The following is a 14506-nucleotide window of genomic DNA, read 5'->3' as shown; positions in this document are numbered from 1 at the left end:
AGGGTAACTTTAGTGTGAAGTAAATGTTGAAGTAGCTTGGTAAACTTTATTTTCCGAGTAGCTTCCCCAACACTGCTGACTATTCATCTGTGGTCATTCAGGAAAATACATGAGGAAAGGGAGCCATTGAAGCCAGTGACTGTTAGGATTTCTTTCACAACGTGAAAAGAATTCATACATACTACAGAATAGTAGGCTAATACACAGCCAATACAGTAGATGGCGGCATACACCTATAACATTTGTTTGTGGACCGCCATCATACCAAAGAAGAAGAATAAGCACCTGTTAGGACAAAGCATTTTTTCAGTATCCCTTGCCGACCTGTGCCTATGCTTGTTTGACGTCACTTTTCCCACACCTGAATGTTCATCTGTAATAGACGGTTCTGATTAGGAGGTCATTGTTTGCATCACAGAGCCCAATAAATACACAAATCCAGTTGTTAGATGCTACCCCCCCCCCCCCCCCCCCAATCAAAACCAAACATGCATTCCATGTTGTGTTCTTACTTTGCGCACACACCTTTCTGTGTTAACACCTGTTTTTCTGAGCTAATCAGCATCGCACCAGGCACTATACTGCCTTAGAAGCCAAACAACAAGTAGAATGGCGCATGTGTGCGCCAACAGTGACATCCATGTTTGGCTTTCATTTGGAGGGGGGTAGCATCTAACAACTGGATTTAATTATTTACTGGGCACTGCTCTGCGATGCAAACGAAGACCTAATCAAAACCGTTTGCCGATTAAGGATAACTTCCAATGCGGGACACATGCTGCTTAAACTGGGACAGTCATTTGCCAAGTACTTAGCTCGAACGCATTAATGTTATGCTCTAAGACGGAATGTTACTGCTAAAATAACTGTACTTACTGTTATTAACTGTATACAGTACCCCTAGTGCCCTAGACCCAATACAATTCACATACCGTCCCAGCAGATCCACGGACGACGCAATTGCCACTGCACTGCACACTGCCCTATCCCACCTGGAGAAGATAAATATTGTACCAATGTAAGAATGCTGTTCATCGACTACAGCTCAGCTTTCAACACCATAGTGCCCCCCAAGCACATCACAATGCTCAGGGCCCTGGGTCTGAACCCCTCCCTGTGTAACTGGGTCCTGGTTTTCCTGACTGGCCTACCCTAAGTGGTGAAGGTAGGCAACAACACCTTTGCCACACTGATCCTCAACATGGGGGCTCCACAGGGGTACGTGCTCACCCCCCTCCTGTACTCCCTGTTCACCTATTACTGCGTGGCCATGTACGTCTCCAACTCAATCATCTATTTTTCTGATGCCACAACAGTGGTATGTCTGATTACCAACAATGACGAGACAGCCTACAGTGAGGAGGTTAGAGCCCTGGTTGTTTTGTGCCAGGAAAATAATCTCAACGTCAACAAAACAAAGGAGCTGATCGTGGACTACAGGAGACTGCAGAGAGTGCATGCCATCGTCCATATCGACAGGATGCAGTGGAGTGTCAAAAGCTTCAAGTTTCTTGGCATGCACATCACTAACATCAGAGACAGTGTGGTGAAGAAGGCTCAACACCGCCTGGTACGGAAATTGCACCGTTCACAACCGCAGGGCTCTCCAGAGGTGGTGCGGTCAGCCCAACACATAGGGGACACACTGCCTGCCCTTCAGTACATCTACAGCGCCCTGTGTCACAAGAAGGTCAAGAAGCTCATCAAGGACCCGAGCCACGGCCTGGTCACCCCACTACCATGTAGAAGTAGAAGATTGTACAGGTGCACCAAAGCTGGGACCGAGAAACTGACAAACAGCTTCTATCTCCAGGTCATCAGACTGTTAAATAGCCACCAGAAGCCGGCTCCGCCCAGTACCCTGCCCTGAACCTTAGTCACTGTTACTAGCCGGCTACCACCTGGTACTCTACCCTGCACCTTAGAGACTGCTTTGCCCTATGTACATAGAGTCATTGAACACTGGTGACTTTAATAATGTTTACATACTCTTTTAATCACTTTATATGAGCAGTGCCTTCAGAAAGTATTCACACCCCTTGACTTTTTCCACATTTTGTTGTGTTACAGCCTGCATGTAGAATGGATTCAATTGAAATTGTTTGTCACACAATACCACATAATGTCAAAGTGGAATTAGGTTTTTCTAAATTTTTTATTAAATTTTTTTTTAATTCATTAAAATTAATTAAATAAAAAAATTAAATAAGGTTCCTCAGTCGAGCAGTGAATTTCAAACACAGATTCAACCACAAAGACCAGGGAGGTTGCCCAATGCCCTGCAAAGAAGGGCACCTATTGGTAGATGGGTAAAAAAAGCAGAATATCCCTTTAAGCATGATAAAGTTATTAATTACACTTTGGATGGGGTATCAATATACCCAGTAACTACAAAGATACAGGCATCCTTCCTAACTCAGTTGCCGGAGAGGAAGGGAACCGCTCAGGAATTTCACCATGAGGCCAATGGTGACTTTAAAACAGTTACAACGTTTAATGACTGTGATGGGAGAAAACTGAGGATGGATCAACAACATTGTAGTTACTCCACAATACTAACCTAAATCACAGAGTGAAAAGAAGGAAGCCTGGTTCGAGCCCGGGTTGGGGCGAAGAGAGGGACGGAACCTACACTGTTACACATACACAGTCAAGGCTTACCTACATTAAATTCTCTTCATTAGTCCTGTTCCTCTAAGAAAGTGACATAAAGCCCTAGACACCACTTCCCTCCCCTTTCCTCCCCCCACTACACCACCCCAACCCCGTCCAGCCTCTAACCCTTCCACACAATCTCTCCCTATCCACGTCATACAGTTCACAAAATATCAACACATGCTCCACCATTTCCTCCACTAAACACTCATCACACAGACCTGTTTCATGCCTCCCTATCATCCACAACGTGGCATTCAAACCTGTGTGCCCAAACTGTTGTCTACTCCACACAACTTCCTCACCCCTACATCCCATACTCCCCACCTCTTCCTTCACTGTGCATGTGATAAAATTGCCTCCCCTTACTACTAGCATCCCACTTTCCTTGCCAAAGATCGAGCCCTTTTGCCCGGATCAAGGACTTGACTTCCCTGCGGCTCAGCGGGACCTGAATATCTACCCCCTCTCTCCTCACAGCACAGTTAGCCAACACATCGGCCTTTTCATTACCCTCCCCACCCACATGGGAGGGAAGCTTACCACCACTCCCATCAACTCCACAAAGTCTCCCCTATCCGACTTGACCGTCTTCACACTACTCAACACTGCAGCCGAATCAGAGCAGATCAACACTCAGTGGTTTCACCTCCTCCTCCCATCTTAAACCTAAAATCATGGCCATCAACTTGGCCGCATACACTGACACAATCAGTTAACCGCTTACATACTCTAACATTGAAATCTGGGATATACACCCATGCCCCCACTCATCCACGGACTGGATCCTTTGAGCCATCTGTATATATCCTTAAAAAACGAATAAAAATGATTATATATCTCTCCACACAGTCTCACGTCCTCACCCTATTCTCTCCTGCCCTCAATCATGTCCACATCTACACTTGGTTTTGGAAACAGCCACGGAGGAACATTCTCCAAAACAATTGCCGGCCCTATCTCTCTCTCACCCAGTCCATATTCTACCACCTTCTGTCCGATTGTACACCCGTACGCCATCTGCTTACCCACTCCTCACTCCCAGCATTCCCCAGTTGCCATGACTGCAGGGTGTCCTTTTGAACTCTCTTTTAACCTCGCCCAGTACGCTAATGAAAGTTTGTCCTGCCTTATCCTCAGTGGCAGTTCCTCACTATCCACCTGCAATGCCACAACAGGTGTCGTCCTGATCGCACCCACACACAATCTCAGGGCCCTTGACTGTATCCTATCCAGGCACTAGAGTATAGTTTTGGATGCCGATCCATATACAAAGCACCCATAATCCAAAGATGACCTGATCAATGTCTGGTACATATACAAGAGTGTTTTTCTATCTGACCCCCAATCATATCCTGCCACTGAGGTTCAGCATCTTCCTACACTTCATTTCAATATGCTTAACATGCCTCTTACGCTTAAGCCTCTCATCAAACCACATACCTAAATACTTAAACTCAGACATCCTACCTATATCCTGACCGTATATATGTGCAGCCTAACATCTTTAACCTTCCTTCTAGAATACACCATAAAGCAGGACTTGGCCACAGGCATCCTAAACCCTCGTGTTAAAGGCCAATCTCCCACAGCTTCTCGCATCTTCCTCATCACATATTTCACATTCCCACCTCTCTTTCCATCTTCGGCATACAAGGCCAGACCCACTCCCTGTCCCTTAAATATGTCATCTATCATCAGGGTGAACAACACCAAACTAACCACACATCCCTGAGGAGTGCCATTGTTCACTTCAAACCCCATTGACAATTCTGACCCCACCCACACCCGTATGACACGATCAAACAGGAAGTCCATGATCCAGTTATACAGAGGTCCCCCAATGCACTCAACTTGATCCCTTGAAGTTCTTTCCTCCTCGTCCATTGTTGTTGACATTTACTGCTGACACTGTCATGTTAGCCAGCTAGTAACGTTAGTGGATAGCATACGTAGCAGCCGCCACACCGGTTTACTCGAGGAATACACTTCTTCACCAGATGATATTTAAAACAGAAAACTATAGAACATGTACAATTGTTTCTAGAGTAATGGGCTCGTTAACATGGAACCATCTTTATGAGAAATCTAATTACAGTAAACTTGAAAAGTTGGATGGTGTCATTCAATCAAACCAATAGGCCTGCAGCACCACCTGCTGGGTTGGAGTATTACAACACGATACAATAAATTTGAATTATGGTCCAGTGCTTTATTGATGGTAGTGGGTAAATCACATTTATTGTAGATAATCATGAACTATCAAGCCACTCAAAAATAACAATGGACATACAACTCCTCAATGCACATCAAGCATATGATTACCATTGCTATTTCTGTTAATGATGTTAATGTTTTCTTCAAATTCTTTGGGTACTCAAAGCATGCGTACCATGAGCATATCATTTTAGTGATACATTTATGATTGAAGCATATTTAAAAAAAATATAAGGTTGCAGAAATATTATGGTTAAAGCATGGTCAAGCACTCTTTTTATAAATTTGCTTGCAGACTTTATCCTCACAGGTGAGTTCCTATAAGAGAGAGAAACGATGCATAACAGTTAGGCCTACTAATGCTTTGTCAATGTCACCAATGTAGTTAGAAGGAAGATATGAGTACATGCAAAAATACCAGATAGAGCTCATTTCCTTCTATCCAGTGCGTCCACCCTCTGTTCTTCTTCTCTCCCTTCTGAACACACACTAGTTTATCATGGTCCCAGTTGACCACCGTCTGTTATAAAACAGAGCATTTATCAAAATGTGCAGTGTAGACCATTACTTTCAAACACCTGGGAAGTAGCTGCAGCTGGCTTGAAATAGGCATATGGATAGCTCTGTTACATGTTGCTCTAATGAAGCCCACAGTTCAATAAGCAACAAGGAGCAACATAAAAACATTTTTTGTAATCATCATGATAATCATGACATCAATGATAAAATACCATCGCTCTTCGGATTACACGTGTTTACCTGGACTTTTCTGTTATCCATGGCTTTGGTCACCTCCTCAAACTCTTCCCCAATCTTGAATGAGACTGTGTAGTTTTTGAAGGTCGTGAGTGTCTTGATGGTGAAAGAATCACTGTCTTGTTCAATCACTTTCTGCGGCTTCAACATGTTTGCAATCTTGCGTGTTGCAAAATCAATGCCTGTAGGGAAATAAATTCTGCATGTGTTACAAATACATCCAAAGAGACGGAACATTCCTATCTATTCTCAATAGGCTACCGGTGAGCAATGGTATGAATCCTAACTCCAAAGACAAGGCTTTTGACAAATTTGAATTCTTCAGAATGTCTTTCGAAAGAAGTTGCCATTCATATTGTATGGAGTTATCATTCATTAGCCCGGTTGTCATCTCTGTTCAGCTATTTCGTTCCACTCCTTGGCACTTCTGTTATTTGTCAAATGAGTGGCAAGGAGTGGAATGTTAGCTAAAACGACTGCCAGGCTAAGAATTCATAGCTACTGATGAACATAGAAGGAATTGACATCTGAAGTAATTCTGACACAGGTTCCCCCCATGTGCCCCCATACATAAAAAAAAAAGGAATTATAGAGTTCCAGACAATATGAATCACATACATTTTATTATCAACAACATTAAAATATGTTTTGAATTATTGACAGAAATGGAAAAAGGAAAAGTATGAAATGTTATGGGTTTGAAAATGTATCTAATAAACGAATCAAAGAAAATGAATTTCAGTTGAATGAAACGGCACACTGCCTAATGTCATTACACATGAATGAATTACCAACAGCTAATGAATAATCAAGAAATAGGCAATATTAATGTAATCAAAGTCACTTGCCTAAAAACGTGAGAAAATGTGTGCTTCAATAAACAAGTAAAGAGAGAACTTACCAAGAGCAACCATGTAACCTTCAAAGTGTTCATTACTAGTCATGTCCCATGTGCCACTGTAGTCGATAGGCATGGTGAATCCTCGTGTGGCACTGTCAAAACTTCAATTGAAAGCAGTTGTTAAATGAACCGATATAAAGTCTCTGGGATGTGTTGTGCTATGGCGTGTTAATATAGGGCAGGGGTCATCTTTCATAGTTGGTAGCTATTTTGGACAATAGAGGGGAGAGAGTAGCCCAGTGGAGGGCGGAACATGACTTTTTGCACAATTATATGACGAAATAACATTTGAGATAAGCGCTTGCAAATAGAATAGGCTGTAAAGCATGTACACACTCTTTGGTTGCTCTCTTTCCAACAATGTAAAATGCCACTATAAATTAGAGCGATATGCAGTTTCATTCAAGTTCGTTAGATAGCGCCCACAATCAAAGACAACTATAACCCCACGGTTAATTAAAAAATATTTTTTTTTTTACATTTTACGGTAGTGGTCGGTCGAGGAAATCTGATCCCTATAGGCAGGCCAGTGAAGGCCACGCATGGACAGCCCGGGGCATGATGCAACGCGTGGCTGGGGGATTATTTTCACAGTAGTCAGAACTGGAAAGGATGTGTCATCAAAACTCATCACCTCTCACTTCTTTTACAGAGTTTCTTCATCTATGCTGACAATGCTACATTACGCCTTAGTATACATGGCATATCATACCAGCAGATGGCTTCCACGGGATGAAAGGTTAAAATTGTAAGTTTTTGAGATGTAATGATAACTAGTTATTTGAAGGCATTCTACTTTTATTGTCGACTTTTTGTGTCAAAAATGATCTGATGGGGATTTCTTTTTTTTGTACTATTAAATGCGCCATCCGAAGATGTCAAGACTAGACTTCACTCTATATCTGTTATCTACTTTTGTCTTTTGTCTTTTTTGCCTATATTCTGCAATTCCGCGTTTAACTGAGAATGTGTACAAAACATCCTGATAATAAACCCTTGATATATGTTTTCTATTCGTGCCTTATTCTAAATGAGCATGAATCTAACTCCAGTGTTATAAACGTTTTATTTTCAGTCAAATAATTAATGCAGTCTTTGTGGCACTAGTTCTCATCCCTCAATTGTTTGTTCTAACCAGGTAAGTAAATGCAAACGATACAATATGTCAATATTTTGCTACTAAAAGCTTCACATTTTAATTCCTTTTGACTGCATGTTACATGTGTACTAAGTTAAGTTTCTGATTGAGAGTTTAAATCCCTCAGACCCAAATCTTCTAGATACTGCCAGCAGCCTCTTCTGAACAATCTCACTGCCTTCATTGTCCTGTCCTTCATGGCAACAGGTAGGCTAGAGAACGTCTAGTCTTAGTATAGAGGGAGTACATCCTGTTTTGTGAACATGTCTTGGCAACTATTTCTAACAGTTTTAATGGGGTGTGCTCCTCGCGGATTGTTTGACTTTTGTGAAAAGCAATGTTTGATCATGTTATTTTAGCATAGATCATACGTTGATTTGATTATGATGAAAGAGAGATGGCAGTAGAGATACACTTGATTCATTCCCATCTTCCCCGTAGCTTAGTCCGATTGCGATATAGCGTTCATTGCAACAATCTAAATGTATGTATGAAGTATGTATACATATTTTAGTTATTGGAAACCACTTATCACACATCTACAAATGGTAGGAGACACAGGTAATTGGCACCTGTTTGACTGATGAAATTCTGCCTCCTGACTAGGTTTTGCAGTAACATTCACACTGATAGACCCAGTTCCCCAGAGCTTCAGGGCAGCCTACCATGGGTTTGGACTTGTATCTTTTGTCCAGGGACTATGCACCATCGCCCTGACTCTGACTGCACAACAGTGTGTAAGTAGCATTTGAGAATATCCCAATTGTTCAATACTAATAAAATGATTGGCATTATGGTATGGTCAAGAGGTTTTAATGCTCCAAAGGAAATGATGCATAAAGCATTTTTGAATATTTCTGCATTCGCAGGCGAAAACAACTCCTGAGCTGTACTATTTGTCCCTTGTTCTATCATTGACTTGTATCCTGAGTACAGGTAGGCCTCCACCACATGTTCTCCAATCTCTCTGATCCAGACACATCGTTCCTGCAGTAATAATAATGCACATATTACAGAACTGATGCTTATGTTTCTTCTCAGCCTTCTTCTTGGTGAAGGGAGGATTCTGGGTAAAAACCAATCGGCTACCCAGGCCTTGCCAGAGAGGGAACAATGGCTAACTAGTCCAAACAGTCTACAGCTGCTCCAGGTTGTAATTATATATGCGCCATAGACCCATCCATCTATAATTGATGCTGTTTCCAGGCTACCATCAGCAAGCGATACTGTTGCACGGTATGGTGACTAGTGTAGTATGTAGTGAATTTACATATCCCATTTCCTTAATTTAATACACTTGATATCAATTGGTGTGCATATGTTTATTTGCATTCAAATACTCCGTTTTGAGACTCAAGTTAACTATTGAAATGGCTACCACTATCATAAAGGGCTACCACTATCATAAAGGGATACCACTATCATAAAGGGGCATATACATTTTTCAAGTACCCAACGTTTCTGCTTAAACATTCCTTTGTTTGAAATCGCAGTTAAAAATAATCTGTGCAGAAAGGGTTGTGAAAGCTGTAGTTTATTTCTTTCTGGTAAAACAGTGATTAACTGTTACATTAATTCCATGTGTGCACAGTATGTAGAAAAATGGTGTTAGGTCCCCATATGTATAAAAATAAACATAAACAAATTGTAAATAATTTATTAATAGACTGTTTGAACCCCAAAGGAACAAACCACACGTTCACTTACAGCATTCAGAATAATCAGGTGCTATAACATTTGTATGCGCAAACATCAAAGTGAAACCTAATTACATCTTTTTCCCAGGCAAAATAACCTTCAGCTAATACATATATATTAACATACACCTGTCCGTATAATGAATTAAGGCAACGCAGTGAAGCGGTTGAACTAAACTTCATCAACCCATTTTAAATCCATTTCAATATCCTAAAAAGGCCCTTTACGTAAGAGGAACTCTAATTCAATCCACAAATAAAACATCTATGAACTCAGTTAGTTACACACTTTGAAATCAAATGTTGTGCAGTGAGCAGATCTGTGTGAATGCCAGTGAAGGACATCTCAAACGAGGAGACTCACAGTATCAAAAAAGTACTTTGTTTGGAAGGTCACAACGTAGTTAAGCATTTCACTGTACTTGTGCATGTGACAAATAAAACTTCAAACATCGAAGACATCTTGTAAGCACCATTTCACTCACATTAAGTGATTCTCTGGTGCTTTTGTATACTTTTTAGCCAGTAGTTCTGAAAGTAGCACTCATGAGCCAAAAGTGGTCCCCAAAAATTGCATACAACATAACATATGTGCACCACGTTATTGCTCATTCTCTCTTTCTCTGCTGTGTCCACTGAGAAGTTGGGCCCACCCTGCAACCTCATTGGATAATGCCGGGCAGGCCTCTTGCTAGCTGTCACTCAAATGCGAGGGGCTGAAGCTCATTGGCTAGAACTCAAATTGCTACGGGGCTGGCCTAAGGGGGAAATGAAGGGAAAATGGCACTGCACAGGTTCAAGAAAACAATCACTTTTAAACTAGGGGTTTCGTGGCTAAAACAGTAATTCTACTCAGATTATGCATGTATGAACTACAGATTGACACATACAGCTCAAAGCGAGAGGTTTAAAAAAATCATTTCTAAGTCGCCAAAGTACCGGAGCATGTCTTTAAAAGAGGAAGTATTAGGAACTACTGGGCTGGCTCATAGGGGAGAATACACACATTAGGGTCAAAGGCTGTGGAAATTGTACATTTCACATAGATATCAAATAATACATTAGATAATTTGATTTTGATTTTCTTTATCCACAAGCATTGTTTTAATCTAAGGCAGCAATGGATCATAATATGCTTTTTATGTCATTTAATGTACTGGACAGTACATCATGCATTTTGATTTCAATTGTCATTGAGGCACAAATACAATAATACATGGCTATAGTCTACATTATCTGTCGACCATAGGAGCAAAAGGTCCAAATCCATTTACCATAGGGGCATATATGATTGAATGAAATTTTAACCAAAATTGTTGGTCTTTCACAGTTTAAAGTCCCCTATTAACAATACTATTCTATGCTGGTTCAGTGTGGAATGGGTAGCTTTATGTGAAATATATACTGTTTTTACAAATATTTTATTATTTATTCAGATCATGAGTAATAATTAAAGACTAACAAACTTCCATATCCACTTTGCTTTCCTGAGATGTCCATTTGGTAAATATACCCCCCCCCCCCCCACACACACACACAAATAAATCACATGAACCCCTACATCCTGTATATTGAAAAATAAAATATATGCCAGTATACCATATGTACTTCCATACTTTAAGGTGCCCAGAATCAACAGAACGTCATCATTACTTTACATTCTTGGTCAAAATACAGCAAAATAGTAAAATTACAGCAAATCATTCATTTCCATTTAAATGTACATCATTTCATTGCTACAGTATCACAGAGCCAAACGCAGCTGTTTGCTATCCTAAAAGAGCATCATAGTCTATGTACCATACTAGCCTGCCTCTGGTCGGCCAGATACCAGTGATGGGCCACTTGTTTGGGTTGTCCTTGACTCGGCTGAGCTGGGTGACCAGCTCATGTTTGCTCTTACCCATCACCAGCACACCTACTTTCTGGGCCTGGTTGATAGCCCTGAGGGTGAGGCTCATACGCTGGTGAGGCTTGGCTGGGCTCTCGGTGAGGGCTACCAGACTGTCCCCATGGGCGTCAAGCTTGCTGCCTGGGAAGAGGGAGGCGGTATGGCCGTCGTAGCCCACTCCTAGAAGGACAAAGTGGAAGCTGGAGGCGTTAACCAGCTGGTTGATGTCTCTCTCATAGAGCAGCGCTCCACTATCCTCCTCCACACATAGCCGCTGGTTCATCTGCACAGGCATGGGGTGGATGTTGAAATAGGGCATCTTTACATGTTGGAGCAGGTGGTCGTGCAGGGTGCGGAAGTTGGAGTCCAACTCTGTGAGAGGCACGCATCGCTCGTCCACCATCCACACGTGGGTGTCCCTCCAGGGGAAGGAGTAGTGGTGGCGGGCCAGCCTCTGGAACAGAGCTAGGGGACTGGAACCCCCGGAGAGGGCCAGGTGGAAGCGGCCTTCCTCCCTTACCGCTTTCTCCGCTGCAGCCTGCAGGTCTGTGGCCAGCCGCACGATGAGCTCCTCGGGCCAGGCAGACACCATTTCAGCGCTGCGGTACTTCCCCTGCATCACTTGGAAGCTCTCCGCCCCAGACCCGCCCATGTGGTCTTGGGTGATCATGACCACAGCCTCATTGGCGAAGGTCACTTCCCGTCCCAACAGTTTGAAGTCCAGCATGTTGCCATTGTCCTCTCCCCCGGGGTACAGGCGGGGGGAGGTTTTGGCCAGACCGTGCAGGAGAGGAGTCCAGAAACCCCAGGAGGCTAGCAGGTTCTCAGTACTGATAAAGCTGTCCTTCCGGCCTTGGAAGATGTGCAAAATGAGTTCTGCGTAAGCCTCTCTCTGCACCGTTGGTGTCAGAACATAGTAGTCAGAGATGGGCATACCTAATACACTGACATCTTTGTGTTCCGTTACCTCCTTCCACTCAGTGTCCATCAGGTCTGGCTTGAACAGGTTCTTACTCACGAGAATGGCTGGGTACTGCAGAGTGCCGTGGCCAAAGTAGAACACAATCTGCTTAGGCTTGCAGTGGACACTGTTATGGCTCTGGACACAGAAGATGTCATTCTTGAACAAAATGCGAGCATAGCCTAAGCGCTCATCCAGCATCTTCCCTGAGGTCAGGATGATTGGCATTTTCTCGTACTGGGCAATGTCAATATGCACCATGATACCTGAAATAGAAAAACAAAAAGTATGTTTCATCACTGAAACTCCCCGAATAATCTATGTATCGTATCCTATGGCTGTCAAACAATTTAAAAAAAATGATTGAATTAAAATACAAATTCAAAAATGATGCACTAAAATTACAAAAAGTTAACTCGAATTTACTGATTAACTCTGTCATATACTAATAACTAGGGATGTCAATACAAATTCATCCTGTTATACTACTGCCAACTTTTTTTATTCATGCACAGGCTCAAAGAAAAAAACTCCTATAGACAAACTTTCTCATGTCACTTACCAGCAAAGGTGGGGGTGAGGCTGTAGTACTCCTTTGTTTTGTTCAGTTCTTCCTGTACCTCTAGATTGTAGTTCTGGTACTGACCAATGGTAGCACAATTCCTGTCCAGGTGCTGCAAGGCACTGAAGATCTTCAGCTTGTTCCTGAGGACCTCCTTCACGTCGCTCAGGTTGTCTGGGAGCCTCATGGTCAGAAGGGTCATGACCTCAGTCAGGTGGTTCTGTATCACGTCTCTGATCACACCGTACTGGTCATAGAAGGGAATACGACCTGTGACAAAAGTAGGGTAAATAAAACACCTCATGACAGGTGATGTTACTGGCACCATCACAGTCTTATAGATTGGGTTACTACACATGCTTAAGAGAACATCAAATATGAAGTGGTCAGTTTTCTGGGACCACACAGTACCTCTGGCATCCAGGGTCTCCTTCAGTACAATCTCCACTCTCTCAATGTGGTGCCTGTTCCAGATAGGATCCAGGTGCTTACTGTTCTCCCTTCTGAATGGCAAAATCTTCGAGACAACCTTTTGAGTATAAAAGCAAACAATATAATTAAAACAAAGATCGGCCTCACGGGGGAAAGTTTTCTGTTAATGTCTACGGCGGACTGATAAGGAGGCCTAGTACATCACCTGCTTCCCTAAATAGTGGTCGATCCTGTACATCTCCTCATCCTTGAGGGAGGTACCCAGTTGAGTGGACAGTAGTTGGGCACTACTGAAATCATGGCCAAACGGCTTCTCCAGCACCACCCTCAACCACGCCCCGTCGGTCGGTCTGCAGCTGTTGTTGATCCTTTCTGCAATGACCGCATAAGCGAAGGCTGGCACTGACAGGTAGAACAGCCTGCCTGCCTCCACTATGCCCTCCTGCCTCAGCTGCTCTGTCAGGTGTTTGCCCAGGGCCTGGTAGTCCTCTGAAGTCTTCAGCTGCCTATACTCTGCCAACTTCAGAAACTGCTCCTTCACCAGGGCACAGCGCTCCACAGACAGCTCCCGAGGACAGACCACTGCCTTTAGCGCCTCAAACAGGAACGGCGTGGCCTTATCTTTGGGCAACAGGCCTCCGCCATAAAAGGAGAAACTGTAGCCGCTACTCACTTGGCTAGCGTACAGATGGAAGAAGCCCTGCCACAGGTACTTCTTAGCCAAGTCACCTGTACCTCCCACTATGACCACTGACACATGCCCCACCTTCTGTGCTCCCTTGGTCTCCTTGGCATAGCCTCTCTGGGCACACACAGTGGCCAGGAGCAGCAGTGTTGCCCACACAACTTTCCACATTCTCTGGTCCAACACAGATCAGCTCCTACAGGAGAGAGAGACCGAGCAAGACAGATCAGGAATAACTTCAAAAAGGTGATTTACAGACCTGGTTTGGATTGCTAAGTATTCAGTTGTTATTAACCCATAATCACAGTGGCTGATTCACTGGCTTAAAAACACACATTGATTGCAGTCGTGGATTGGTTTTCTGCCAATGCAAGCAGGATTTCTGGGAGGCAGCCTAGCCTACTCTTAATACTGTGGCATATTTGGTTTGTGGGTGGAAATGGTCAGCTCTTAGCTATACCAGGAACTACAACATATGGACACCACCACCTTCCTTCTACAGTCACCTCCACCGTCACATGTCTGTGTCATAGCTAGATCAAGTCTTTATTTATTGTGGCAGAGGTAACTCCTTTGTCAGTAGATAACAGGCCAATCCTGTTCTCTACACA

At 43.1% G+C, this 14506-nt stretch overlaps 3 protein-coding genes across 3 annotated transcripts; 1 reads left to right on the top strand and 2 right to left on the bottom strand.

The window, feature by feature from the left end:
• Positions 1 to 4846: 4846 nt before the first annotated feature.
• On the bottom strand, positions 4847 to 6783 carry LOC106582767 (retinoid-binding protein 7). Its single transcript, XM_014166177.3, has 4 exons — positions 6530 to 6783; positions 5632 to 5810; positions 5291 to 5392; positions 4847 to 5190 (listed from the first exon to the last, which is right to left on the bottom strand). The coding sequence occupies exons 1-4, from the start codon at positions 6600 to 6602 to the stop codon at positions 5137 to 5139; spliced, it is 408 nt and encodes a 135-aa protein (XP_014021652.1). The 5' UTR covers positions 6603 to 6783; the 3' UTR covers positions 4847 to 5136.
• A 235-nt stretch (positions 6784 to 7018) lies between these two features.
• Positions 7019 to 9821, top strand: LOC106582766 (uncharacterized). Its single transcript, XM_014166176.3, has 6 exons — positions 7019 to 7277; positions 7605 to 7667; positions 7795 to 7874; positions 8274 to 8404; positions 8537 to 8603; positions 8709 to 9821. Exons 1-6 carry the CDS (start codon positions 7072 to 7074, stop codon positions 8786 to 8788), a joined length of 627 nt encoding a protein of 208 aa, XP_014021651.1. The 5' UTR covers positions 7019 to 7071; the 3' UTR covers positions 8789 to 9821.
• On the bottom strand, positions 9309 to 14066 carry LOC106582765 (GDH/6PGL endoplasmic bifunctional protein). The gene is made up of 4 exons (XM_014166175.2): positions 13416 to 14066; positions 13190 to 13307; positions 12779 to 13048; positions 9309 to 12482 (listed from the first exon to the last, which is right to left on the bottom strand). The coding sequence occupies exons 1-4, from the start codon at positions 14064 to 14066 to the stop codon at positions 11134 to 11136; spliced, it is 2388 nt and encodes a 795-aa protein (XP_014021650.1). The 3' UTR covers positions 9309 to 11133.
• Positions 14067 to 14506: the final 440 nt, after the last annotated feature.

This window comes from Salmo salar, chromosome 22, assembly GCF_965601325.2.
Source record: "Salmo salar chromosome 22, fSalSal1, whole genome shotgun sequence".
Classification (NCBI taxonomy): domain Eukaryota; kingdom Metazoa; phylum Chordata; class Actinopteri; order Salmoniformes; family Salmonidae; genus Salmo; species Salmo salar.
The sequence above is the reverse complement of the archived record's forward strand: the minus strand, read 5'-3'. Positions and strand labels throughout refer to the sequence as shown.

Excerpts from the sequence above, each read along its gene's own strand:
- LOC106582767 (XM_014166177.3), bottom strand. The coding sequence starts at position 6,602 with ATGCCTATCGACTACAGTGGCACATGGGACATGACTAGTAATGAACAC. Across the intron at positions 5,811-6,529 it reads AGGTTACATGGTTGCTCTTG|GCATTGATTTTGCAACACGC; the intron begins GTAAGTTCTCTC and ends ATTTCCCTACAG. Across the intron at positions 5,393-5,631 it reads TGGATAACAGAAAAGTCCAG|ACGGTGGTCAACTGGGACCA; the intron begins GTAAACACGTGT and ends GTTTTATAACAG.
- LOC106582766 (XM_014166176.3), top strand. The coding sequence starts at position 7,072 with ATGGACAGCCCGGGGCATGATGCAACGCGTGGCTGGGGGATTATTTTC. Across the intron at positions 8,405-8,536 it reads CTCTGACTGCACAACAGTGT|GCGAAAACAACTCCTGAGCT; the intron begins GTAAGTAGCATT and ends CTGCATTCGCAG. Across the intron at positions 8,604-8,708 it reads GACTTGTATCCTGAGTACAG|CCTTCTTCTTGGTGAAGGGA; the intron begins GTAGGCCTCCAC and ends GTTTCTTCTCAG.
- LOC106582765 (XM_014166175.2), bottom strand. The coding sequence starts at position 14,066 with ATGTGGAAAGTTGTGTGGGCAACACTGCTGCTCCTGGCCACTGTGTGT. Across the intron at positions 13,308-13,415 it reads ACCACTATTTAGGGAAGCAG|GTTGTCTCGAAGATTTTGCC; the intron begins GTGATGTACTAG and ends TATACTCAAAAG. Across the intron at positions 13,049-13,189 it reads GGAGACCCTGGATGCCAGAG|GTCGTATTCCCTTCTATGAC; the intron begins GTACTGTGTGGT and ends CTTTTGTCACAG.